The 26,219-nt window shown below is 36.1% G+C and overlaps 1 protein-coding gene across 9 annotated transcripts in view; it reads right to left on the bottom strand.

The window, feature by feature from the left end:
* The window catches only part of DMD (dystrophin), a 2,532,480-nt gene that overhangs the window by 756,771 nt on the left and 1,749,490 nt on the right, over positions 1-26,219 (bottom strand). For all 9 annotated transcript variants that reach the window (XM_043457704.1, XM_043457699.1, XM_043457698.1 and 6 more), the window contains one exon: positions 16,829-16,993. In XM_043457704.1, coding sequence (XP_043313639.1) covers positions 16,829-16,993 — 165 coding nt within the window. The remainder of the gene's footprint in view (positions 1-16,828; positions 16,994-26,219) is intronic.

Raw genomic sequence — 26,219 nt, 5'->3', positions numbered from 1 at the left:
TTAAAACCTTCCTCATTTAAGGTCCATTGTTTCTACCCTGTATTCTGTCTGCCAATCAAACCCATCTCTTGGGCAATATAGTCGGTAAACCAGGTGGTTCATTCATTCACTTAAAGATAAATTGTTTGAAAACTATTGGAAACGTTCCCACATTTCTCCTTCACACATGCTCAGAAATGGATGGCATCCATATACAGAGCAGAGATTTCTTTTGAGAGAAATTACAAAAAAATAACACTAACATTGCTTCAAATGTTCTCACGTAACCTACTCCAATGTGTCATGTCAACTTGCTCTTAACAGAGAGTAGAAGACTGGTAAGTAAGAAAAAAAAATTTAAACTGTAGTGCAGTAACAACATGATTTTAACAAAGTATAAAAATGGTTTAGGGTGACAAAATGACTTTTGCAGGTCTACTTGGAGCAATAGAATGATCAAGGAAAGGATAGGTCTGCTTTTGGAAAAGATGGTAAACTACTGGTAGATGGAAAATAGAAGTGGGAACCTTTTTATTTTGATTGGGTTTGTTTCTGTATGTCAGGAGCAATGATATTCTGAGTGCGAAGAATAAAACACATGGCAGAGAGAGGGGCCCTAGATGGGTAAAGAGATTAGAAAGTTCCCAGCTGCTCAGAATTAGCTCTCTTGATATAGATAAATCACATCTCAGGACACTAATGAAACTAGCAAGCCAAATAGGAAACCATGATGAGATCTCTGGAAGTTTGGGAAAGCACATTTTTTACTTCCTAAAGGAAAAATAGGTATGGGAATAAAATTTTAAGCTTCTACATAGTTATTTAAGACTTGGTTAGAAAATGCAACACTGAATAAAGCTATAAGCCTTCTTCAGTTAAGGAAATATTTTCAAAGAATGGGAATCAGTTGACACAGGTGCTTTAAAAAGACAAACCCTGTCATAGCCATTACATACAGTTAGACTGATAGAGAAGGCAAATATTTACATGCCAGTTTCAATTTTTTTTGAGAAAATTAAATCTGCACTTATTCTATAATTTGTCATCACGTTGAGTTTCTGTGTGGGACTGTTTGTTCAAAAGGGCAAAGACTATTTCTATGCAATTCAAAGGTTTGTTTTAATATTTTCAGGTTATAACCTTCAGACTAGAATCTATTTGTCATAAGGAACATTCATTAAAATTCTTGTTAAAAAAGCATGCTTTCTTTGTAAATACAGTTGTAAACTGTATTTGTTGTAATAAGAAAAAGACCAAAAACCTAATAGAAAAGAAGTGGAAATGTGTAACAAACAGTGCACAGAAAAGGAAATACAAATGACTCAGAAACATTTTGTGATTCAAAAAATTTCATCCTCTCTCAAAAGAAGAATGCAAATTAAAATGACAATGAGATGACATTTTTTCTTGCTTTGCAAAAATAAAAAGGTTGATGACACAGTGAGTTGGCAAAGATGTCTGGGAACAAACTCCTTCGTATTACTGATGGGAACACTGTATGAAGAGCTATTTGGCCATCAGTCAGTCAGTCAGTTCAGTCGCCCAGTCGTGTCTGACTCTTTGCAACCCCATGAATCGCAGCATGCCAGGCCTCCCTGTCCATCACCAACTCCCGGAGTTTACTCAAACTCATGTCCATCGAGTCGGTGATGCCATCCAACCATCTCATCCTTTGTCATCCCCTTCTCCTCCTGCCCCCAATCCCTCCCAGCATCAGGGTCTTTTCCAATGAGTCAACTATTTGCATGAGGTGGCCATATTCACTAAAATAACAGATGTCATTTTGACCCTGTCATTTTACTTCTAAGAACTTATCCTATAGGGATCCTTGCTATATGACAAATGACATGAGCTTAAAGTTATACATTGTATTATTGTAGCAGGAATAAAACTTGAAAATCAACTAAATGTTCATTAGCCTGAATGTTGGTCAAATGGGTTACGGTACATCCTTAGAATACAATAGTACACAACTGCAAAAATGAGACCATTCTTGTGCTAATATGGAAAATAATTGTTAGTGTTGATCATTAAGTGGGAAAAAACAAAACACTGCAGAAAGTGTTTATAGTATTCTATCCACTTTTTTTTTTTAAAGAAGACAGGAAAAAGAAAGAATATATACACAAACACTCATACACCTTCTCCTTGGAGTGCTACTGAAAAAACTGATAACTTCAGTAGCTGAATGGAGAGAAATTGAGTGGCTGAGAGATGGAGATGCAAGGGAATATTTGAATTTTTTACCACAAGAAAGTATTATTTTTTTCAATAAAGAAAACAACTCTTACTTTTGAAGTTTGTCTTAAAGGATGAACTCGTGTTCAATCTTAGAATAAATGACACAGTATGAACTTACTGCTAGAGTACTAAGTCATTTTGTGTAAAAGGACCATGCAGATATGTAGATTCTCTTAAAATCAGAAACAGAAACGAAATGATATTTAAATGAAAACAACAGTTTTACAAAATACCCATACCACATATAATAAATACAAAAATGCGATTGTATTTGTGGGTTCTTTGCCACTAGCGCCACCTGGGAATCCTCCTATTATGCTACACAATAGCTTATTTATCAAGCTGATTTCATGGCTTATCAATGGGTCACTATTAACAATGTGAAGTACAGGTTTTGTTTTTTTTTAATTGGAGTATAGTTGCTTTACAATGTTGTTAGTTTCTGTTGTATAGCAAACTGAATCGGCTGTATGTATATATGTAGCGTCATTTTTGGATTTCTCTTCCATTTATGTCATCTCAGAGCACTAAGTATTTCCCTGAGCTATACAGTAGGTTCTTGTTAGTTACCTATTTTATATATGTACATATGTCAGTACAGTTCTTCACATTATCTCCTCCTGTTTGCCCCTACTACCAAAGTCCTCATCCAGGACCATGTTACTCCTCAACTACCACAATTGTCTCCTGACTGTTTTCCTTTTTTGGGAACACTCCTCAAATCTGAGCGTTTGCCAGTCACCTCTTTTTAAAAGTTTCCACATCTCTCAAAGATACTATCTAAGCTCCTTAAAGTGAAATACACGCCTCACTCAAACTGGGCTTACACATTAATATCATTGTATTTCTTTTTCTTCCCATACTTCATACCATTCATCACATTCATATCTCGGTTCTTGTTGCCTTTTCTCTCTGAAACCCTTTTCCTTTTCCTCATACACATTTTCCTTTATCAATTCCCACTCATCTTTTAAAGATTCAGTTCAGATATTGTATCTCCCAGGAGATTGTCTTTGGAGCATAGCTTCCCAAACTTTAGTAAGTGAAAGCATTTTTGGAGGGCTTGTTAAAATAGTTTCTTGATATTCACTCCCATCTATTTTGGTTCAAGAGGCCTATGGAGAGGCCCAAGGATTTACATTTCTAACTAGCTTCTAGGTGATGCTGTTGTTCATCAAGGGACCACATGGAAGAGCTGCGCTCTAAGTAATATCCCAATTAGGTTAGGTGTCACCCTTCTGGGCTATCACAACATCCTGTAACTGTACTCCCTACGTTATAGCGTAAATGCTTCTGCACTGACTGCATTTAATACAATGAGGTATATTTATATATCAACTCACCTCTAAGCAAAATGAGAATGAGGGCCACCTTAACATAGGAGGACATTGTAGTTAATCAATAAATGGTTTGTTAGCTGAATGAAGATTTCATTAGTTTAGTCTCATGTCTTCCTTTGCTTAGAGAGGTTGATCAGGGATATGCAAAATAAAGTTCATGTGCACATCAGCAGTATAATATTTTTGATGAAATCTCCAGATGACCATTTGTAGACAAAATGGAACACTATGAACTGGGTAGGCAATAAAGCAATTAGACTTTGATAACTAACTGAACAATCAAAGTAAATGAATGGTTTAATTTGATGTCAAAATAGAGGGAGGTTTCTACTTCAATCTAGTGGAGAAATTTGTTTTCACAATGTAGATGAAGTTGTAGAAGGCCTGAAGTTGAAAAGAACCTAAGAGATTGCAATGCAATGTATGATAGAATCAGAACCTGAAGATTACCTCCCCGTCTCTACTTCAACTGGATTAATGGCTTAACACATTTATTAAAGCTTTAAGCAGTTTGGAGTCAAGAACCGATTTTCTTTCTTGGAGAAACGAATGAAGGGGTAGGGTAATAAGAGGGCAGAACAATGAGAACCCAGCAGAGGAGGTCACGAGTAGATGGAGACATTGTCGCTAAAAATGGAGAAACTGAAATCACCAGAGATGAACCAGAAACAGACACGGAATAGATACAGATGCTGCCTCTCCATGGCAATGAGTTTCTTGTGTCTTCTCTGCTTTGGTCATGATTTGATCAGTAATGGGAGGCACCGAACCTAAGTGTCAGGGACTGAGGTGGATAAGCTTGAGTAGGACCAGGGAAGGTACTCATGGACCTGCATCTGACTGTAAAAGGTAGATGACACAAGGGCAAGATGGAGGACAAGTCAATTAGAAGCAGCATATGTGAAAAAGAATTGGTGATTTTCGACCTTAATAAATTCAGCATGAGTCATCAGTATGATCCAAGTATTGCTGGAGTAAGGAGCACTGCAATGGTTAAAGGCATGGACTGTCGTAAGATAAACTTGGTAGTGTTGTGAGAGTTTAACAAGTGCCCAGCCAGGGACTGAGTTGCCCTTCTTCACTTGTCATAGAATTTCTCCTAGAAATTTCAGTTTCTCCTAGAGTGGCACTCTTCAGACTGGCATATACCCCTGGAGGTACACAAAGCATTTCCTAGAGATAGGTGGGCATAGATGGCATTCGTGGAAGCAGTTTCCAAGTTTTTAGCTTCTACAAGGGATTTGCCTAGGCTTGTTCCTGTGGTACATACATTACACCAATTATCATTCCTACTTTTTAGTTAATAATAGTGCTCCAACTTTACAAAATAAAAGCACACCTTATCTGATGTATCTCAGTGGTGTATTTTACCTAAGACACATTTGTGCTAAATCAGAACAAAGTTCAAAATATTAATGATTGAAATCCTCTTTTAATCAAGGTACCATCATGCACTTACTCAGCCATTTCATTCATAGAGTCATTTCCAAAAATCTACTGGGTATGTATAATAATAACTCATCAAAAATTACATATATTTAGGCAATTTGGTTATTACTAGGTTTACTTATTATTAATGGTTGTAGATATAACTCAATCTAAAGGATTTAAAAAAAATACTTAGCAACTTACAGTCACATAAAATTGTTTTAAACACTGAATTTGAAACTACAGTGTGTATTTGTCATATAGAAGCATGAAAGAGTGGTTAATAAAAGACTTTATAGCATAAACATATATTACATTAGGATACAGCTCTTTGCATGCTATTTGGGGAAGTGAAATGGAAATATGATTTTAAAAAGAAAGAGGAATGATATGGAACTTCTAATTATTAACAATGCGCTTGTTTTTTTTATTTTTTAAAAAGTGGGTAATGGTATATATCCTATTGCTATGATATTTGGATTCCACAGGATACATTCTAAAGAGTAATGGAACACTTTTTACATGTCAATATTTATAATATGCCAAGGAAGGAAATGGATGTTAACTTTAAAATGTGCTAGCAGATACTTAGTTTTCCAAACTATTCATATATTTTTTTAATTTTATAAACAGAATGGTCTGAATACCACTGTAATAGAGGTACATTTGGAGTTCTCTTCCTTTCCTTGGCAGGGAGCGTTTGACCTCTTCCCTGCCCTCATAAGGAAGAGAACTGTAAAAGCCACACCTATTTCTTCTTGGCCAACAAATTGTTAGTCCTACTTGAATTCTCTGTTCCAGAAATTCTCAATTCAAGAAATTCTTCTCAAGTTTAGAATCTTCTGCTTCTATGGGCAATCTGGTTTGGTGAATGATGAAACTCTCCTGACTACCTGAAAGCTTTCTGGAGTGGCTTTCTAGTGTCAACTTGCTGGTTTCTTTTGAAAGAGGGGGTATTTTGCAAGCTTGATTTTTATTTTTAAGAGCTCTTATCAAAATTCCAGCTACAAAAGGAAGGTCCTATTTTCTGCCTTTTTCTATTGCCTTAGAAAAACGTATTCCCACCTCAGTGTTACCTTAATCCAATAATGCCCCAGGGAAATTGGCTTGGTTTTCATTTTCAATGAAGAGGAAAGTCAGGTTAAGAAGGGTAAATGAATTAAACAATGGCATGATGCCAGTAAGTGTCTGAGATGGGATTTGAACTTGGGTCTTCTGTTTTTCTTCCCATTATCAAGCTCCTTCAGCTCAGCAATGGATTTTGGAATTGAGTAGAGGGGATGGAAAGGAAGAGGAAGAATTCTGATAGCCCAGAGTTCAAAGAGAAAAGTTGATGCCTAATTTCATTCAAATGTGGTACCCACAAACTCTTCAAGGTTTTATCTGAGCCAGAATTATACTCTTCCCCAGAGTCAACCTAAACTCGGGGTTTTTAAAAAATTTCCAGAAAAAATGTCTAGTTGCATGGTGAATGAGAATATTTTGTCTTTTTGTCAAATAAGTTCCACCTACTATTTTTCAAGACATATTCCATAGAAATACTTTCCTAACTAACAGAAAACACTGAAGCTTTTTACTAAGAAAGAGAATTGGAGGATTGCTAGGCTAAGAGGTCAGTGTCCTCTTCGCTGTTCCTCAGCTTCCCAACATTACCCCTTAAAAAATAAAAAGAATATAAATCACATACATTATTCAATTTAACCTGAGCTATACAGGCTACCTGTATACCTGAAGTAAACATCTATCTAAGGGATTAACTATTTGAAAGTGAATTATCTTACTCCAAACAATGAACTGTGTGTGTGTTAGTGGTTCAGTGGTGTCTCATTCTTTCTGACCCCATGGACTGTAGCCCACCAGGCTCCTCTGTCCATGGGATTCTCCAGGCAAGAGTACTGGAGTGGGTTGCCAGTTCCTTCTCAAGGGGATCTTCCTGACCCAGGATGAACTAGACATTAATCTCTGAAAGGGCTTCCCTGATTGCTCTCCTGCAGTGCAGAAGACCAGAATTCCATCCCTGGGTCAGGAAGATCCCCTGGAGAAGGGAATGGTTACCCACTTCATTACTCTTGCCTGGAGAATTCCACACTCCTGAGTGATTGACTGAAGATCCATTGATGAGTCCATCTCAAAATCCAGTGCTCCAGATGGCAATCTTTGGAAGCATGGTAAGGATAGATTTTGATTCTTTAGATTCTGTGTATACTCTTAAGGCTGGGTTAGAGTCCCAGGCTTACTTGTTTGAAAGCTACCATTGGTTTAGAACATGGAAAATTCTCAATGAGATCTCATGTGGTTGAGCTTCAGTTCTTTGGTACTTAGAGTACTCTTTCTCTGTAGAGATCTCATTTGAATTTTCTTTCCTTGTTGCCATTACTGTGGTTCTTCCCTTCTCTGGGAAAAATCCTGTCTTCTGATTCTCCTTCTCTGAAGACTACTGCTATGGAGCTGTCTGCTTCTCTCCTTGTTGGCATCATTTTACTAAAGATAATTTGGAATTTTCAATTGACCTCTTTGGGAAACTTAGGATTTCCCTAAATTGGCTCATCTAAGACCTCTCTGTTCCCAACATCTTCACTACTCTGTTCTCCTTCTACTGCTTTCTATCTTCTTTTTGGCTCCCTTGAGCTGTCCATCCCTCTGTCCATTTGTGTCAGGCTTTTCCTTTGCCACTCCATTCTCTCAACTCCCTATAGTTGCTTAAACCATACATTCCCTGCCTCTACAGGGGGCTCACAAGGGACTTAGGAACCCCCAAATTAATCACCTGAAGCTGAATAGTCTATTTAGAAACAAACTGGATATTTTATATACTCAGATGGGCTTTGGAGACACTCAGATAACCCCGTGTCATAACTTCAGTCAGTTGCTGAAGTTTTAGTCCACAACCTCCACAAGATTACATATTAGGTCCAAAGAAAATCTTAAAAGTCTCCTCCTGCAATTATTTGTGGGAAGTTTTAGCTCTCCTATTGAGCAGGTAACCTCAATTTATTTTCATAACCTTTGCTAGTCTTCAACAAAATGCTAGCATGTGAAGTTCAAAATTTATCTGCTTTCTAGTTTTCTTTGAAAAATAAAATTTACCAATGACTAAAAACTATATATATTATATATATAATGTCTAGAAACAATAATGTCAAAGATAAACAACTTTGTTGTATGTGTTTTTGTTAAGCAAGAAGGGAATGATGCTGTCCTAAGGTAAAATGACTGTTCCAGAAGGAAGAGGGGAAGTGTAGGACAAAATGTGAATAGACATGGAAAGTCGTAAATGGTTTGTGGAAAAGGAATTTTATGTCATGTGGTCAAAGGTGGCTATGATTGATGGATATATTTTTAAACCTTTTAAAAAATTATTTTAGTACCAACAATATACTAATGAAAAACTAGAATTTAATTTCTCTTTATTAAAATGACAAAGTTTTCCTAGATTATTTGTCTGTTCTTAATAAGAGCTTCAGTTCAGTCTCTCAGTCATGTCCGACTCTTTGTGACCCTACGGACTGCAGCACGCCAGGCCTCCCTGTCCATCACCAACTCCTGGAATTTACTCAAACTCATTTCCATTGAGTCAGTGATGCCATCCAACCATCTCGTCCTCTGTTGTCCCCTTCTCCTCCCACCTTCAATCTTTCCCAGCAGCAGGGTCTTTTCAAATGAGTCAGTTATTTGCATCAGGTGGCCAAAGTACTGGAGTTTCAGCTTCAGCATCAGTATAATAAGAGCTTATAAAAGGTCTTTCTTTACCTTTTGAGCAATCCACCTAGGCGATAATGATTCTGTGTCTTAGGAGAATAGTTTCTTGTACTTTATGTTGATTTTATCATGTCCGTGATTAGTTGAGAGAATTGAAGTGCCTCACTTTTGAAAGAGCTAAAGTCTCTTACAATCATGTTTATTTTTGAAATCTTTTACTGTCACTTTGGTTAAATAAGTAGTCAAGCATTGTTTTAGTGTCCCATGATCCTGGTTCTCCGTGTATTCAAAACTTTTCACATTTTTGACAGCCTTTAATATTTTGCCTTCCACAAATCAGATCCTAAATAAATCGTGATCTTAAGCTGCTTTGAAAATCTCAAAGGATTTATTCTCTAACCTTCTAAAAATAAAGAGATTAAAAATAATTAGGTTTATGTGGTACATTGAGTTGCATGTAGCATATCATCAAATAAGAAGAGATAATTCCTTAGGTTGTATTTGTATGGGTCAAATGTTATTAACATAAATATTTCAGTACTTATATGAACTTCCTAGAAATTTGTTCATGCTCCATGTCCATGATATATCCTGGTACTGCTCTGCCTAATATTAGATAATGGCAGCATGTTATCGGTCATAATTTCAGTTATTACATTAAAATGGTGTGTACCACAGAAATCACAAAATTTCCTTGTCAAATGAACTTTCATCAGGTCTTTAACCATGATTATTTGAAGTCTTTTGTCATTTACAAATATCTGTTGTTTTATTCTGAGGCTTCCCTGAAAGTGTCTCCTGTCAGTTTCAGGCCAGAATGCTTATCTTCAAGAAAAAGGGACTGTTTCCAAAACTCTTGGGAAGGACTAGGCCAGGTACTCTAGGACACAGACTTCTGATAGCCTTGCTTAAATAACTTGGTGACCCATACCACTGGACTGAGTCAGGAATTCCAGAACTTGAGTGGAGAAGCTAATGGGTTTTAGGAAACTGCTAACCCGAGAGCAAGTAAAACAAGAATCAATTACATAGAACTGAATGAATTGATGAAGGATGATTTGATTAGGGCTTTTTTTTTTTTGGAAATATGGTTGATGCTTTAATGTTCCATTTTCTTAACATAAAGAATTCCTTTTTTCTTTTTTCCTTAAGCTATCTATAACTCATAGCAATTTAGTAGATTACATTTCTGTGAAAAGAAATGAAACATTTATCTTTTTTCCCTGCCTGATCCCTCCAGAACTCAGAAACTCTTATCAAGTATTCTTACATTCATGGCAATATATTTATTTGCATAGGTTTAATAAGAATCTGTCCTTCTTGTAACAGGACATAATTGAGAAAACTGATTATATAACCAAGACATTGACTGGAATGTCATATTTAAGAATGATGTGCATAGAATCAGATATGACCAGACAGTTTTAGAAAACCACAGTTCATTTTATGGAGACAATACTTACAAAGTCCTCTTAGAAAATCTGGCCTAGTACCTGGCTTACAGGACATCCAGTCTTATAGATGAATGAGGAATGTCACTTCCTGGCAGGCTCAGGAGACCTTAGGATATTTTAAGAACTTCGAAAATAGAAGAATTGACACAAATCTATAGGCATGGCAGGTAAAATCTGATGGTTTTCAAATTCTTGGTTTGGCTTCTTTTAATCTTATGAAACTTTTAAAAAGTCAAATCTGAAATTCCTTATGAAAATATTCAGCAAAACAAACTTTAAAAGGCCTATCTGGTAAATTATTATTTCTGCTCCATCTATGTAATAAAAGAGCCCAGCCTTATTTTGTAAACAAGAATAATCTTACCCTGAGTGTCTTTGATCAAATGGGAGGTTACTAAATGGAAAATGAGTATGTTTCGATAGAAAACTATAGCACACCTTTGTAGGTAATTAGATTCTGGTCCTCTTCAATGTCTTTTAGCTATTTTACTTTTCTTTTGAAAGTATACGATTCTGCTATCTACCTGTAGATTGTACTGGATCCTGCTGTCTGACACATTTTGTCAGTTTTGACCAAATTTTCAATTATTCTCATTTCCTTCAATGTCTGGCCACCACTCTCCAAATTAATGTTTTCAATTTTTCTCCCATTCTCCTGTCTTGACATGACTGAAGACTAAAAGCTGACTGTCCAAATCCCTATTGAGAGTCTAGATTGTCTTGGAGCTAAAATTCCCCCCCCCCCAGGGTCTAAAGAAGCCCTGAGAGCTGAAGCTGAATAACTTGATATATACTTCAAAAGACTCATCCACACAGTAGATTATGTATGGACAATCTTCATGCCTGGAGCTGCTGCTGCATGGGCTACTCAGGAAGTTCACCAGAACTCCCACATCTTTTGTGCTTTGCCCCAGGAAATAACCATGACTGTGGACAATCTTACTAAAACCTCTCTGATGTCTGTGCCATCACCAAAAACATTCAAACTGCAAACAAGGAAATGCATCAAATGGCCGCTGCTATCCTCACTCCATTATCTAAAAATGCTTCTAGCACAACATCTAGGAATTTTCTTAAGTGGCTACCCTCTGGCCTCAGAACTTGGTTTAAAGTCTGCTCTGACAATCTTTCTTCTTACTTGCATGAAAATCTCCCTCGTTAAACACTGATTGCTTATACTATCCTGCAAATATTCTCTACATCCAAGTCTCAAAGTCAATTCAACTAGTCTTTCAACAACAGAATACTTCTAAAATGAACGACATGGACTAGTTTTCCTAAGTTGTTCAATCAGAAACCTAGTTTCCTTGAACACAAAAGGAACTGAGAAAGATGGCTGTAACATGCTCTTTTAGCTTGACTAAAATTTACAGAAAAAAAAATTAGGTTTCTTCTTAATCATATGGCTGCATCTCTTTCCTTTGCACATTTACTTTAGAAAACTTTCTATTGTAAATTTCTTTTCTGCCCTTTTGAGGTGTAAATATTTTAGAACTGAGGAGTATCCTTTTTAAGGACCTCGGAGCCATCCTTTTACAACGTTAAACATCCAGAAGGATAGTACTCTAACGCCCATTCTCTGTGGGAGCAGAGTAGTTTACCTTCAAGAAGTGACAACTAGCGAACACTAGCCTAGTCAAAAGAACCAGCCTCCCAGTTAATGTCTAGTACTTCTCCCCTAGCTCATCTCAATGCTTAAAATCTTTCTTGCCTTTTCTTTCAACAGCATTGAGTGCACTCCCTCTCCCCTACCGCAATAGACTTGAATAAAATCTTACTTGCATGTTAAGTTGTCCTATGCAATTTTTCTTTGATAATACTAACAGCAATATGAACACATGCAGGGAATTTTGGTATTCAGATAGTTTAACATTCAATCAATGCAGTTGTGTCCTTTGGTATTTTTCAGTGTGAAACTGACCTTATAGACAACCAAGTGTCTTACGTGGTAAGGAAGAGCCAGTACAACACTGTCATGCTTTTTAATGGATCACAGGTGGAAAGTAATTTTTGAAGCGGGGGGGAACCCTCCCTATCATCAATATGTGCATAATTCAGTCAGTAAGACAACATAAAATTATATGTTCCCCCCACCTCTTATTTTAATAAAAAGTTTGGAAAACAGTAGTTAGGCAGTTTCATGTCAAATAAGTAGTATATCTCCAGGTCATTACTGAAAACATTCATTAAAGATTAAAAGCATAAGACCCTTTATAGAAATTTTAACTGGTTCCTGGTTATTAGCATTCAATTATCATTTCTGAAATCAAAAATCAACATATTTTGTGTCTAAATCGAGAGTACATTTGAAAATCAAAATTCAAAGGCATGCCTTCTTGTAGGCTGACTGATGGGAAAGGGCTGTGATTATGCCTAATTTTCGCCCTCTACATCACGATCTCATTGATCATGTTTCTCAGCTTGCTAAGGGTTCTGTGAGGTGATTTTCAAGATGAATATTGCTATTTGCAGGATTTCCTGAATAGGAATATTTCGGGAGTAAATTGCACAAACCAAGCGATGTGCAGTCAATTTTCACACCAGCATAAACAATGTATTAGAACAGAGCCCTTAAGGCTTTTTTTATTTGGGTTTCATTACACAGCTAGCTGCATTTCATCAATAAGCATGAAGTGCCAAGCAGGCAAAACTGAGGCTCTCAGAGGATATTGCATATTTTTCTAACAGGTGCTCAGAGTTTGACTAGAGAAAACAAATGACCTAGATGGCAAGGCCTTAGGCTCTTTGTTTCAGAGGTAGCCATAGTCACCATGGCCAGACAAGGAAAATTTGTTTGAATTTAGGAAGTAGAGGGTGCTTGTGCGTCTCTTTCTTTGCATTAACTCATTCCCAAGATATTTTTAAAAGTTCTTTCTTTTTCTGTATTAAAAAATGGGCATGTCCTCAAAGCTATTTACAAACTTTTTGGTTTCCAGCAGTTTGAAGTTAAACGAAGTCCATTTCCCCCCTAATTCTTTAACTGAAAAAAAGTTTAATTTCTTCAATCAGAGGGCTACAGCAAGCTGTACAGATTAAAATCGCACATCTTTTAACAGAAGAATTCCATGCAATCTTCATAAATCATTTATTAGACAGTGAATATAGATAGAAGCTAGACAAAGAGAAATAAAGAACTAGGTTGGTTAGTAAATTATTCACACAGGTCTCTATTTCTTGATTACAAGTTAGGGGTCTGAGAATTATAGGAAGAACCTTTCAAGTCATGATATATATGATTTTATGATCTTTTCTGCCTTGGATACATCCACAAGCAGAAGAAAATGGCTAAAGGAATATTTTTGAAATCTACACTTCAGAGATGAAAAACTCAGGATATGCACAGAGGGCTGAAGCCAAGCAGTTTTCCTGCCAGGGAAAAAAGCAGCTGCCTTTCCCTTCCATGATTTAGACTGAACTGCAGGAGGGCAAATATCATGACTCTCTGAAACTATACACAGCAGTAGAGTGGTGTCTTGGAGCTTTAATAAAGGAAAGTGATTAACACAGCTGAGAGTAGCTTTCACGCTAAACTGCAGGGGCCCATTTGGCAGGAACCTATGGGCCATGGACAAAGACCCAATGAAAGTTTTTCATCTTTGTGAACCGTTCTGATGTACACACACTGGGATGAAAGCTACTTTGGTTGAGTCAACAATATCCATTTGTATCAGGTGATTTTGCTATCTTTTCTCTTAAACATATTCCATGTAGAGAGCTCGTATTGAATATATTTTTCATCATTTTACTGAAGAAGCACATTTTCACCACAGATTATATTTAAAAGTGAAGGAATGTGCTTTTATCTCTGAGTTCCAAAAAGCTATTTCTGGTCAGGAACAAAGAGTTGATGGCCTTTCCTCTTGTCACACTAAATCAAGAGATATTTAAGGACAACTTGATCCAAGATAATTGAGAATCTGGCTGAGGTTATTATTTAATTGTTCTTCTTTGTTGAGATTATTTATTGAGTAATGAAAAATCAGTATTGATGAGATATAGTTGAACTGGAGAATGGGCGCTAGTGAAATACCTCTGAGGACACCAGGTGCTAGCTAGGTGGAAGAGTTGAAAGGAGGCCAGAACTGATGACTTACAATGTGATGTGCTAATAAAAAAAAAAAGTTATGTGCTTTGCACTCATCCAGTCTTATCCCTTTGACCACACATGACCCAAATTCAGGGTGACGGATTCATCAGAAGCCACACCCTGGTGTCAAGACCTCCACTGTGTCATCATTGTACTGGCTGTGCTGTTACTTTGTCCTGTATACCTTCTTAAATCTACCTAAATTTGTTCTTGATCAAGCCTATTGTGACTTGAATATAATTGTCAAACTGAACCCAAGACCATGCCACCGGTTGAGCAGCCTGGGTTTTGCATGGGTGAAATGATATCTACCTGTGACTTATACAAGACCATCTGCTCCTGGGGGTAGCTATCAGAATGTCAGGGAAAAGTAAGGTAAAAGTAATGCAGTGCACTTTGCAAATATTGGGTTGACCCAAAGGTTTGCTTGGGTTTTGGCCAACCCAATATAACTCAATTTAGTTGTGGCAAACCTTTCTATATCTCTCTCCTTTCCTCATTCTTAGATGTTCCATCCTTCCTAAATGTTCATCATATCTCTCTAAAAGATCCTCACACTTGCTTTTATCCTTATCTCCTACCAAAAGACCAACTGGATGGAGATAAAAAAACATTAGGTTATTATATCCTGGAAAGTAAATACACTGAATAATTTGAGTCAATGAAGTAATTGACTCAAGATATTATTTAACTTATTTAGTCTGAAAATGCCCATCATTACATTAATTTATGGATTGTCCTTTGAAGTGAATTGGTTTATGTGATTGGGTACTTAATGTTGTTGGCCCATAGGAGATGCAAAAATAGGGAATTATATTTGGGACAAATCCTTGAAATGGGCTCTTGGGAAGGGAGAAAAGAAAGAATAATCAGTGTGCACAGGGACATGGAAAAGAGGAGACAGCGTGTTTGTCTGGATCCCTAAGTTTTCTTATACCATCTCATTACCATTCTGGGTACCTCATTAATATTTTTATTCACTGATTTTAAAATGCTAACAAGTTACCACCATGCACTGAGCCCTGGGATAGGGGTGTTCAAAATTGAATGGGACAAGGGAGATAAGTAAGTAGACACTCTTTGCATTCAAAGAAGAGTGTAATGAGATACTCAGGTCTCTCAAATTTAAGTGCCAATCAATGTACAAAGGCTGTAAGAGATAGATACAGAGGATTATAAGCAATTCTAAAAGAGTTTTTCACTCTACTAGGAGTAAGTACGAAGGCATTCAAGAAAACAGGCATGGCATGAAACCACATACATAGAATGCTATTATATAATTTGTTGTGTCTTGAAAACAAGAGGATGTAGTTGGCAGAAGAGGATACAAAGGTAAACTGGAATAAGTCTAAGAGGGTTTTATAATGTCTACTAAGGGGCTGATACTTATTCTGTAGGCACTTTGTCTTCAAAATGACTTCAGTTTTAGATAAGGAGTCTACAGACATATATTAAGTATAATTAAAGTAGGGATGGAAAGTAGATTATAATAATAAACATGATGAAGACATTCTAGTGATATGAGTTTAATGAAACGTTATTGCTAGTAAATGCCAGAAGAAAAAAACTAAAAATGCTAGTCAAGTAATAATAACAATATTATTATAATTAATATTATATATATATATATAGTATGCTTTAATCAGCTGAAAAGACTCTTGAGAGTCCCTTGGACAGCAAGGAGATCACATCAGTCAATCCTAAAGGAAATCAACTCTGAATATTCATTGGAAGGACTGATGCTGAAGCTGAAACTCCAATACTTTGGCCACCTGATGCGAAGAGCTGACTCACTGGAAAAGACTGATGTTGGGAAAGATTGAGGGCAGGAGGAGAAGGGGACAACAGAGGATGAGATGGTTGGATGGCATCACCGACTCAATAGACATGAGTTTCAGCAAACTCTGGGAGATACTGAAGGACAGGGAAGCCTGGAGTGCTGCAGTCCGTGGGGTCACAAGGAGTCGGACACAACTGAGCAACTGAACAGCAACAACAACATTATAAAAATGAGAAATGGACTATTTCCTGCCATATCAGTAAACAAGCTTGTCACAGTCACCGGCAATTACTGTCCTCCAAAGTGAGCAAGTGAGCTCTTACTACATTCAAGAAGGAAAAGAATACCTGTCATCTAGTAGCCACTCCCTATGGTGAGTCCTGAGGAAATTCAGGATATGAAAATACAGGATATTGGCCCCAGAGAGCTGAGGCACTTAGCAAAGGAATGATTTCAATGTGCCCAAACTCTTGCATCTTCCCGTACATAGAAAAGTGCTACATTTCTTAACTTGAAATATCTGGTTTTCCTTTTTTTGACAATAATCTTTTGATGTGCAGACTACCTGCCCTTTGTTGCAAAACTTCTATATAATCTGGCTCTTTCCTTTACCTCCTTAGAGCAGTTCTCTCAGGGTTACTCGAGATACTGCCTCCTGGGCTTAAGTCCTAAAAATTTCCACTGAATAAACATAACTCTCAATTTTTAGGTTATGAACATACTTTTAAGTTAACAACAATGATGATGATAACAAATGAGAGCTTTACTTCAACGAAAATCCCACTCTTGAAAAATAATGTTTAGTGCAAGAAGTCCTTACCTTAATGTCAAATGGTCCTGTTTGATTTGGTTGGTTGTAAATTTCCAACTGACTCCTAATAGGAGACAGCCACAGAAGCAGATGATTTAATTGCTCTTCAAACTGTCCAAGGTCTTTTATGTGAGCCTCAATCTCTCCTTGTTTCTCAGGTAAAACCCTAGAAACCTACAAGGAAATAAAAAAATAAAACTATTGTTATGAAATATTATAGAAATTTACTGAATTTGGTATTTAGACAGCATAATATTGATGACTTACATGTGTTATATGTTAGGATTTAATTCGTGTATGACAAATCATTGATCAATAATTTTTCCAAAAATTCTATGCTTTGAAGGCAACAAACCTTTCTTTTTTAAATTCAAAACACACAGCCACACAAACACACACCCAACTCCGACTAATGAAAGTAAAAGAGTGTATTCTTCATTTTCCCACTCATTCACTAACGTAATGGTATCTTGTATATTATATGCCAGATACTCTGTCTTTATACTTGCTTCTAATGTTCTTTTAGGGTCAGGAAAATTGTACAAGGAAATTCTTTCATCTACAAAGAAAACTGGTGAGGTAAGTGTTTTTGTGAACTGTAGTTTGCAAGCTCTAATATAACCAAGTAAAACAAAATCAGATGAGTGGAAATAAAAAGTAAAAAACATTTGAATTAAATTATAATGGAATGATTATCAGTATTTTTTATTAAGTGCCAAAAAACATGTTTGGAAGTTTCTCATTTAATATCTTCTTTAATGTGCCTAACAAATCTGTCACATCAATACTATTATCTCAACTTTATAACATTCTATAATTTTGTCCTGGATTGAAAAATTTAAATAACTTGGGAAGGATTGTGGTATGCTGTTCAACATTGTAAGGTCTAGAGTTAGGCTGCTTGGTTTCATCATGGTTCTGTCCTTTTCATACATTTTGGTCAGGTTTTGACTCCCAAAGCCTCCTCTACAGAATGGGGGCATCTGTATGTCTTCTTTGGAGAAATGTCTGTTTAGTTCTTGGCCCATTTTTTGATTGGGTCATTTATTTTTCTGGAATTGAGCTGCAGGAGTTGATTGTATATTTTTGAGATTCACCCTTTGTCTGTTGCTTCGTTTGCTATTATTTTCTCCCAATCTAAGGGCTGTCTTTTCACCTTGCTTATAGTTTCCTTTGTTGTGCAAAAGCTTTTAAGTTTCATTAGGTCCCATTTGTTTATTTTTGCTTTTATTTCCAATGTTCTGGGAGGTGGGTCATAGAGGATCCTGATGTGATTTATGTCAGAGAGTGTTTTGCCTATGTTCTCCTCTAGGAGTTTTATAGTTTCTGGTCTTACATTTAGATCTTTAATCCATTTTGAGTTTACTTTTGTGTATGATGTTAGAAAGTGTTCTAGCTTCATTCTTTTACAAGTGGTTGACCAGTTTTCCCAGCATCACTTGTTCAAGAGTTTGTCTTTTTTCCATTGTATATTCTTGCCTCCTTTGTCGAAGATAAGGTGTCCATAGGTTCGTGGATTTATCTCTGGGCTTTCTATTCTGTTCCATTGATCTATATTTCTGTCTTTGTGCCAGTACCATACTGTCTTGATGACTGTGGCTTTGTAGTAGAGTCTGAAGTCAGGCAGGTTGATTCCTCCAGTTCCATTCTTCTTTCTCAAGATTTCTTTGGTTATTCGAGGTTTTTTGTATTTCCATACAAATTGTGAAATTACTGTTCTAGTTCTGTGAAAAATACCATTGGTAGCTTGATAGGGATTGCATTGAATCTATAGATTGCTTTGGGTAGAATAGCCATTTTGACAATATTGATTCTTCCAATCCACAAACCCAGTATGTTTCTCCATCTGTTTGTGTCCTCTTTGATTTCTTTCATCAGTGTTTTATAGTTTTCTATGTATAGGTCTTTTGTTTCTTTAGGTAGATATACTCCTAAGTATTTTATTCTTTTTGTTGCAACGGTGAATGGTATTGTTTCCTTAATTTCTCTTTCTGTTTTCTCATTGTTAGTGTATAGGAATGCAAGGGATCTCTGTGTGTTAATTTTATATCCTGCAACTTTACTATATTCATTGATTAGCTCTAGTAATTTTCTGGTAGAGTCTTATAGGGTTTTCTATGTAGAGGATCATGTCATCTGCAAACAGCGAGAGTTTCACTTCTTCTTTTCCTATCTGGATTCCTTTTACTTCTTTTTCTGTTCTGATTGCTGTGGCCAAAACTTTCAAAACTATGTTGAAGAGTAGTGGTGAGAGTGGGCACCCTTGTCTTGTTCTGATTTTGGGGAAATTTAGCTTTCAATTTTTCACCATTGAGGGTAATGCTTTGCTGTGGGTTTGTCATATATAGCTTTTATTATGTTGAGGTATGTTCCTCTATCCTGCTTTCTGGAGAAGTTTTAATCATAAAAGGATGTTGAATTTTGTCAAAGGCTTTCTCAGCATCTATTGAGATAATCATATGGTTTTTATCTTTCAATTTGTTAATGTGGTGTATTACATTGATTGATTTGCAGATATTAAAGAATCCTTGCATTCCTGGGATAAAGAATGGGGGCAATGGTAGAACCCATTTCATAGGGTCACAGTAAGGATTAAATAAAGTAACCCATGCAAATAGTCTAGAGCAAACAGAGATGCAGACATAGAGAATGGACTTGTGAACCTGGAGGGGAAGGAGAGGGTGGGGTGAATTGAGAGAGTAGCATATACATATATACACTACCGTATGTAAAATAGAGAGCTAGTGGGAAGCTACTGTCTAACACAGGGAGCTCAGCTCAATGCTCTGCAATGACTTAGTGGGGTGGGATGGGGGTGGGGTGGGAGGGAGGGGATATATGTATACTTATAGGTGATTCACACTGTTGTATAGGAGAAACGAACACAACATTGTAAAGCAATTATCCTCCAACTAAAAATAACAGAAAAATAGAGCAATATTCTGCATGACAGTAAGTGATAATAAAATCATTAGCGGTTATTGCCCAAGCTCAAGAGTAAGCAGAGAGCAAGGAAAAGCAAGAGTAAAGCCTTTTTCTTCAGATTTTTAAGGGCTAAAACAGGTACACAGGAATAAAGAGTGTGAACTTGCAAGAGCAACTCTTTATGGTATTATTAATAATACTCTTCTAATAATATAACATTACATTATAATACTTAATCAACTTATATGCAGAGTACCTCATGCGGAATGTCAGGCTGGATGAAGCACAAGCTGGAATCAAGATTGCCAGGAGAAATATCAATATCAGATATGCAGATGACACCACCCTTATGGCAGAAAGCAAAGAGGAACTAAAGAGACTCTTGATGAAAGTGAAAGAGGACAGTGAAAAAGCTGGCTTAAAACTCAACATTCAAAAAATGAAGATCATGGCATTGGTCCCACCACTTCATGGCAAACAGATGGGGACACAATGGAAACAGTGAGAGACTTTATTTTGGGGGGGCTCCAAAATCACTGCAGATGGTGACTGCAGCCGTGAAATTAAAAGGCACTTGCTTCTTGGAAGAAAAGCTATGACAAGCCTAGATAGCATATTAAAAAGCAGAGACATTACTTTGCCAACAAAGTTCCATCTAGTCAAAGCTATGGTTTTTCCAGTAGTCATACATGGATGTGAGAGTTTGACCATAAAGAAGTCTGAGTGGCGAAGAATTGATGCTTTTGAACTGTGGTGTTGGAGAAGACTCTTGAGAAACCCTTGGACTGCAAGGAGATCCAACTAGTCAATCCTAAAGGAAATCAACCCTGAATATTCATTGGAAGGAATGATGCTAAAGCTGAAGTTACAATACTTTAAACACCTGATGTGAAAAGCTGAAATGTATTATGACTACATTTGTATATATTGTGCAAAATGCACGCAAATGCATGAGCAATAGGCTAACATCTAGCCTGGGCTGATGTAGGACAGCCTGGGACTGACCTTGGACTTCCACAACAATGTTTCCTTGGGACATGAACTTTACGATGAACAGGAAATCCTGTATCTGGCTTGTTTCTTATATGGAACTATGCCTGGATTGGAGGAGCTGGGAGTTGAAATATGGCCCATGGGCCTATATGACTAAAATGGAGTAAAATACACAGGGAAATAGAGGATGTGGCTTCCATCTAAAGTTACCTGCAAATAAATGAAATAAGGTACCAAAAAGTACATTTCTAATACAATCATCTGATACTAAAATGGATTGCTATTGCTGTTGCTTAGTCACTCAATTCTATCTGACTCTTTTGAGACCCTTTGGACTGTAGCCTGCCATGCTCCTCTGTCCATGGGATTTTCCACGCAGGAATACTGCAGTAGGTTGCCATTTCCTTCTCCTGGCGATCTTCCTGACCCAGGGATTGAACCTGCGTTTCAGTAAAGTGGATTAATAAGGTTCATAACATTTCTCTTTCTGTAAATATTTGAAATAAAATTGGTTGGGTTTTTTTAATCTGAAGAAAAGTTAAAAAATAAATTAAGTGACCTGCATAAACTCTGGTTTTCATCCCTGGCAGTTTTTCCCTGTGTGGATGAGTCAAAAGAAGCAACATGTGTGGGTAGCATGGAATGTCTGGCCGTGCATAATGAATCATGAGGCTGTATCAGCTTTGTCTGACTTGTATCCTGCTATAAAACCAAGTAAATGTAGTATTAGATCAAAGCTTATGTGGATTTCATGAGGATGTCTATGGTGCTGAACTATATTCATACATGTATGTGAATGTGAGTGTGTGACAGCTGATATCACAAATATAGTACCATGCATATATCATCTAATAATACCCTCAACTTATCTTTTCCAGCATCTCTAAGGAGGAAACTAAACAGCTTATTTTTATTGGATCATTTTCTACTCACAGGTAAATGTAAAAAGCATTTTATTGCTTCAATGCACAGCATTTAAGAGTCACTAGATTCTGATGCTACTGGAGATAAAAGCCATAATACATTCCTGAAATCTCTAAAATCGAGTGTGAACTCACTTTTATATCTGATTAAAAAATAGTTCATGCTTCATTTAGGCTTTATAGTTATGTGCAGAAATCTGGGTAACCTTTAGCTAAGATAGTTGGTCTCCTTCTCATACTCCCAACTCATTCCTTCCTGATGATAGAGATAGAACCATCCCTGACAGAAAACAGTGTGATGGGTGAGATCTGACTAATATCTGGAATAATTAAAGGATTGCTTACAATGAGATTATGGGGCACAAGGAGTTTTCAGCTTAGTTATGGAACCTATACTGGACATATCCTCACAAACCTATGCTTCCCACTATCATAGCATTTACCTTATACTATTTAATTTGTTATTTACATTTAATTTAATAACTAGATTCCTACACATGATAGATCTTCAATAAATATCAGTTGAATGCAAGAAAAACAATTTCCAGACTCAGGATTAATTTCTTTTTTTCTTAATATAAGAAGCAAAACGTGTCCAGAGTAGTCAACAACATAAAAACATGTAATTTTATCCTCAAGTTAATCTTAAATTAACTTTAATCCTCAAGTCATCTTTAATTAAAAATCAAAAATATTAGTAAATTAGACAATATAAAAATCAGAAATGTATGCATGGTGAAGAAATCTAAAAGCAAAGTAAAAGGAAAAATGACAAATTATGAAACAAAAATTTGTGACAGACATCTCAGATAATGTATTAATTTCCTAACCCATAAAGAGAGCTTCTGCAAATTAGTAAGAAGAAAGCCAACAACCAAAAAGAACACAGGACAAAAGTTAAGGGCACTTTGCGGAAAAGAAATAAAAAAAAGAAAACACAAATGGATTTTAAACATGCAAAAAAAAGTTACTCTTTTGTCACAATTAGAGATCTGAAACTTCCACATACTGTACTGACAACATAAACCCAAGTCTAAAACACACTAAGCTGCCAAGGCTGTGGGAAATTCAGACTCTTACACACGGGATGTACATACTGGTATACCTCCTGTGGAAGGCAATTTTGGCAATATTTACCATAGGCATATAACCTTTGACCCAGAACTTTTACTTCTAGGAATTCATCTCATAAGTATATTTCTGGAGTTAAAAATTAATGTTTGGGGATGGTAAAGGGGATAGGGGATTTTTCACCATATTTTTTGAAAAATAAAAATGTTTTACCTTTGCAAAGGAATAAGTTAATTTAGGAAGGAAAGCTACGAGCTTTTGTTGCTACCAAAAAGAGTGTTGAGAAATTATACTTTATATATTTTAGTAGAAAATCATTATTAATAGGATATAACATATCTAGTGTGGAGTAGGCAATGGCAGCCCACTCCAGTATTCTTGCCTGGAGAATTCCATGGACAGAGAAGCCTGGCAGGCTACATACAGTCCATGCTGTCACAAAAAGTCAGACATGACTGCATGCATGTGTGTGCATGCGCACACACACACACATACACACACACACACACACACACACACCCCATATCTAAAGCTATCAATCAAAAATCTGATTATTTTCCTAGGACAGTATCACTAAGTTAATCATAGGATGGAATTTGAGGCCTTCTAGCATATAATTATTGTGCTCCCTCTCTGCCCTTCAAGGTGGTCTTTAGGAACTAATGGCTTCTTCTATACAGTTCCTGGAAAAAGGTAACAGATGTGAATAATTTATGATGCAAACTAAAAGTTCTGTTTTGTGTCATTTCTGTGCTTTAAACTAATTTATTGTTATATTTACTACTTCATATTCTTATCAAAATAGGGACAGAAACACTTTACTACCAAAATATGTCATTTTTCCTAGTAATCTTTTTAAGTATTAAAAAACCATTCTCTTTATATAACACGAGCTCTGTGAGGAAAGAAAACAATTAAAGACATTCAGTTCCTTTATGTCTTAATTTAGTATCTAACCAAAACTTGACCTAATTTCACACAAGATTAGGCTTCTTTTTCAGTTTTTGAATGTTAATATCAAATGTGTAGAAGTGTTAATATTAAGATAGATTGAGGTGCCTATTTTACAGATAAACAGATACAAAATGTTGACTTTGTATCTTAGATCACAAATATTTTAGAGAAATTAAAGTGTTAAATGTAAAAAACATTAATAATGATAGACTAAACTGCTGGTGTGGAGAAGCCCTTTAGAAATGACAGGAACGTGAATAAACTATTAAATATAATATTTGCATTGTTCACCTAGAAATTAAGGCCAATTAGCAGAATTAAAAACAATAACAACTGGGAATTATCTACCAGCCAAAGGGTAATATTATTTCATGTAAAAAGATCCTTCAAAGGGTGAAGAGAGATGAATAATCTACTGGAAAACTGAATAAAGAATATAAATAGGAATTTGACAAAAAATGCAAAGTCAATAAACAAGAGAAAAGTCCAACCACTAAGTAGTCACTGAAATGCAAATTAAAATAGCAATGATATACCACTATTTGCCTATGATATTGCTTTTTAAAAAGGCATTTGTCAAAATTCTGGAAAGTAAGTGCTCTTATGATGAATTTAAGAGCATTAATTCTTACTTTTGTAGGGAGTAATTTTTTTTTTGTAGGGAGTAATTTTATAACTCATACCAAAAAGCAAGACTTCTACCCTAAAAACTATAAACATTACTCAGATATTAAGGAAAATTTGAGCAAAGAGAGGAATATGCTTTGTTGAAGGTTCCAATACTGTAAATATATTCAAATAATGTGTAAATTCAATTCAGTCCTAATCAAAATTACAGTAGCTAGTTTTTAATAAAAATTGATATCACAATTCTAAGATATAAACAGAATTGCAAAGGGTCAAAAATGTCTAAGACAATTTTGAAAAATAAAAAGTTTAAGAATGTTTATAAGCAGATATCAATATTTATTTTAGTTAATTATGTGTGATATGGCTGAGAGAACAAATAGACTACATACATTTATTTAGTTTATGACAATGGTGCCCACTTTAGTTTAGTGGATTGTGGATCATCTTTTGAATAAATGGTTCCAGATTAATTGGATAGAATCTTGACTCTTACTCTACACCACATAAAAAAAAATCAATTCTTGATTGCTAGAGACCTCAATGTAAAAGAAAACACAGGAAAATATCTTGATGATTTTACGTGGAGCGATTATTTTTTAAATAAGACATAAAAAGCAGTAGGGTCAGTGATAAAGAATCAGACTGCAATGCAGGAGCTGAAGGAGCTGCCAGTTCAATCCCTGGGTCAGGAAGACCCCTGGAGGAGGACATGGCAACCCACTCCAGTATTATTGCCTGGAGAATTCCATGGACATAGAAGCCTGGCGGGTTCATGGGGTCGAAAAGTCGGACACGACTGAAGTGACTTAGCATGTGCACACACATAAAGGAAAAGATTGTAGGAGGAAAAAAAAAACAAGGTTTAAGTTGGAAGAAGATATTCAAGATGCTATCTGACAAAGAACTTGGATTAAAAAACTCTGACATCTATAAGAAAAAGACAGGTAACTATTATTTTGTTCCCAATGGGCAAAAGATTTGCACAGGAACTTGACATTTGTGGATACAAAAGTAGCTCTAATTATCAGATGCTCACAAATTAAAACACAGTGAGGTACCAGTTCACATCCGCCAGAATGGCTAGAAGGAAAAGGAATGAAACGGCATACTCTTAATGAGGATGTAGAACAACTAGAACTCATACACTGCTCGTGAGAGTGAATTAGTACAACCACGTTGGACAACTGTTTGGTGCTCTTTCCAAAGCCAAACACACACATATCTTATGATCCAGTCATTCTATTTCAAGTATATAAAAAAGAAATGTGTATACATATGCAGTAAAGGACATGAACCTCATAACAGCATTATTTATAATAGCGTCATACTAGATACAACCCAAATGTCTACCAACAGTAGAATAGATAAACTGTGATATATTCACACAATAGGATACTATAAAGAGAATAAGATAACAGAGTATGGTGCATGAAATAGTACAGAAGAATCTCACAAAAATAATGATGAACAGAATTCAAACATAAGAGCGTACACTGTATGATTCCATTTATATTAATTTCAAAGACAGGCAAAACTAATAGAGGTGTCCTAAGTTAGAGTACTTATCCTTGGGTGAAGGTGGTAGCTGGAAAAGGGTTAATAATTGGGAAGAAACATGAAGGAGACTCAGGGTAATGTTCGAATCCTTGATCTGGGTGGGTACTAGTTTTCATAGGTATGAAAACTCAAAGAAACCCATCAACTTCTCTTGTTATTATCTGTGTACTTATTCTCTATGTGTTCATTTCTTGTCCTTCAATTTAAAAGATTCAGTGAAAATATTTGTTAAAGCCTGAAAAGTATTCATTCCTTCTAATTAACCCATGAGGAAATTAAAGCTCAAAACTATAAATAATACTCCTAAGTTTACTAGTAAGTGGAAAAACTCAGCCACAAGCATTTAG

This window comes from Cervus canadensis, chromosome X, assembly GCF_019320065.1.
Source record: "Cervus canadensis isolate Bull #8, Minnesota chromosome X, ASM1932006v1, whole genome shotgun sequence".
In the NCBI taxonomy this organism is placed as follows: Eukaryota; Metazoa; Chordata; class Mammalia; order Artiodactyla; family Cervidae; genus Cervus; species Cervus canadensis.
This window is presented reverse-complemented; position numbering and strand designations above follow the sequence as displayed.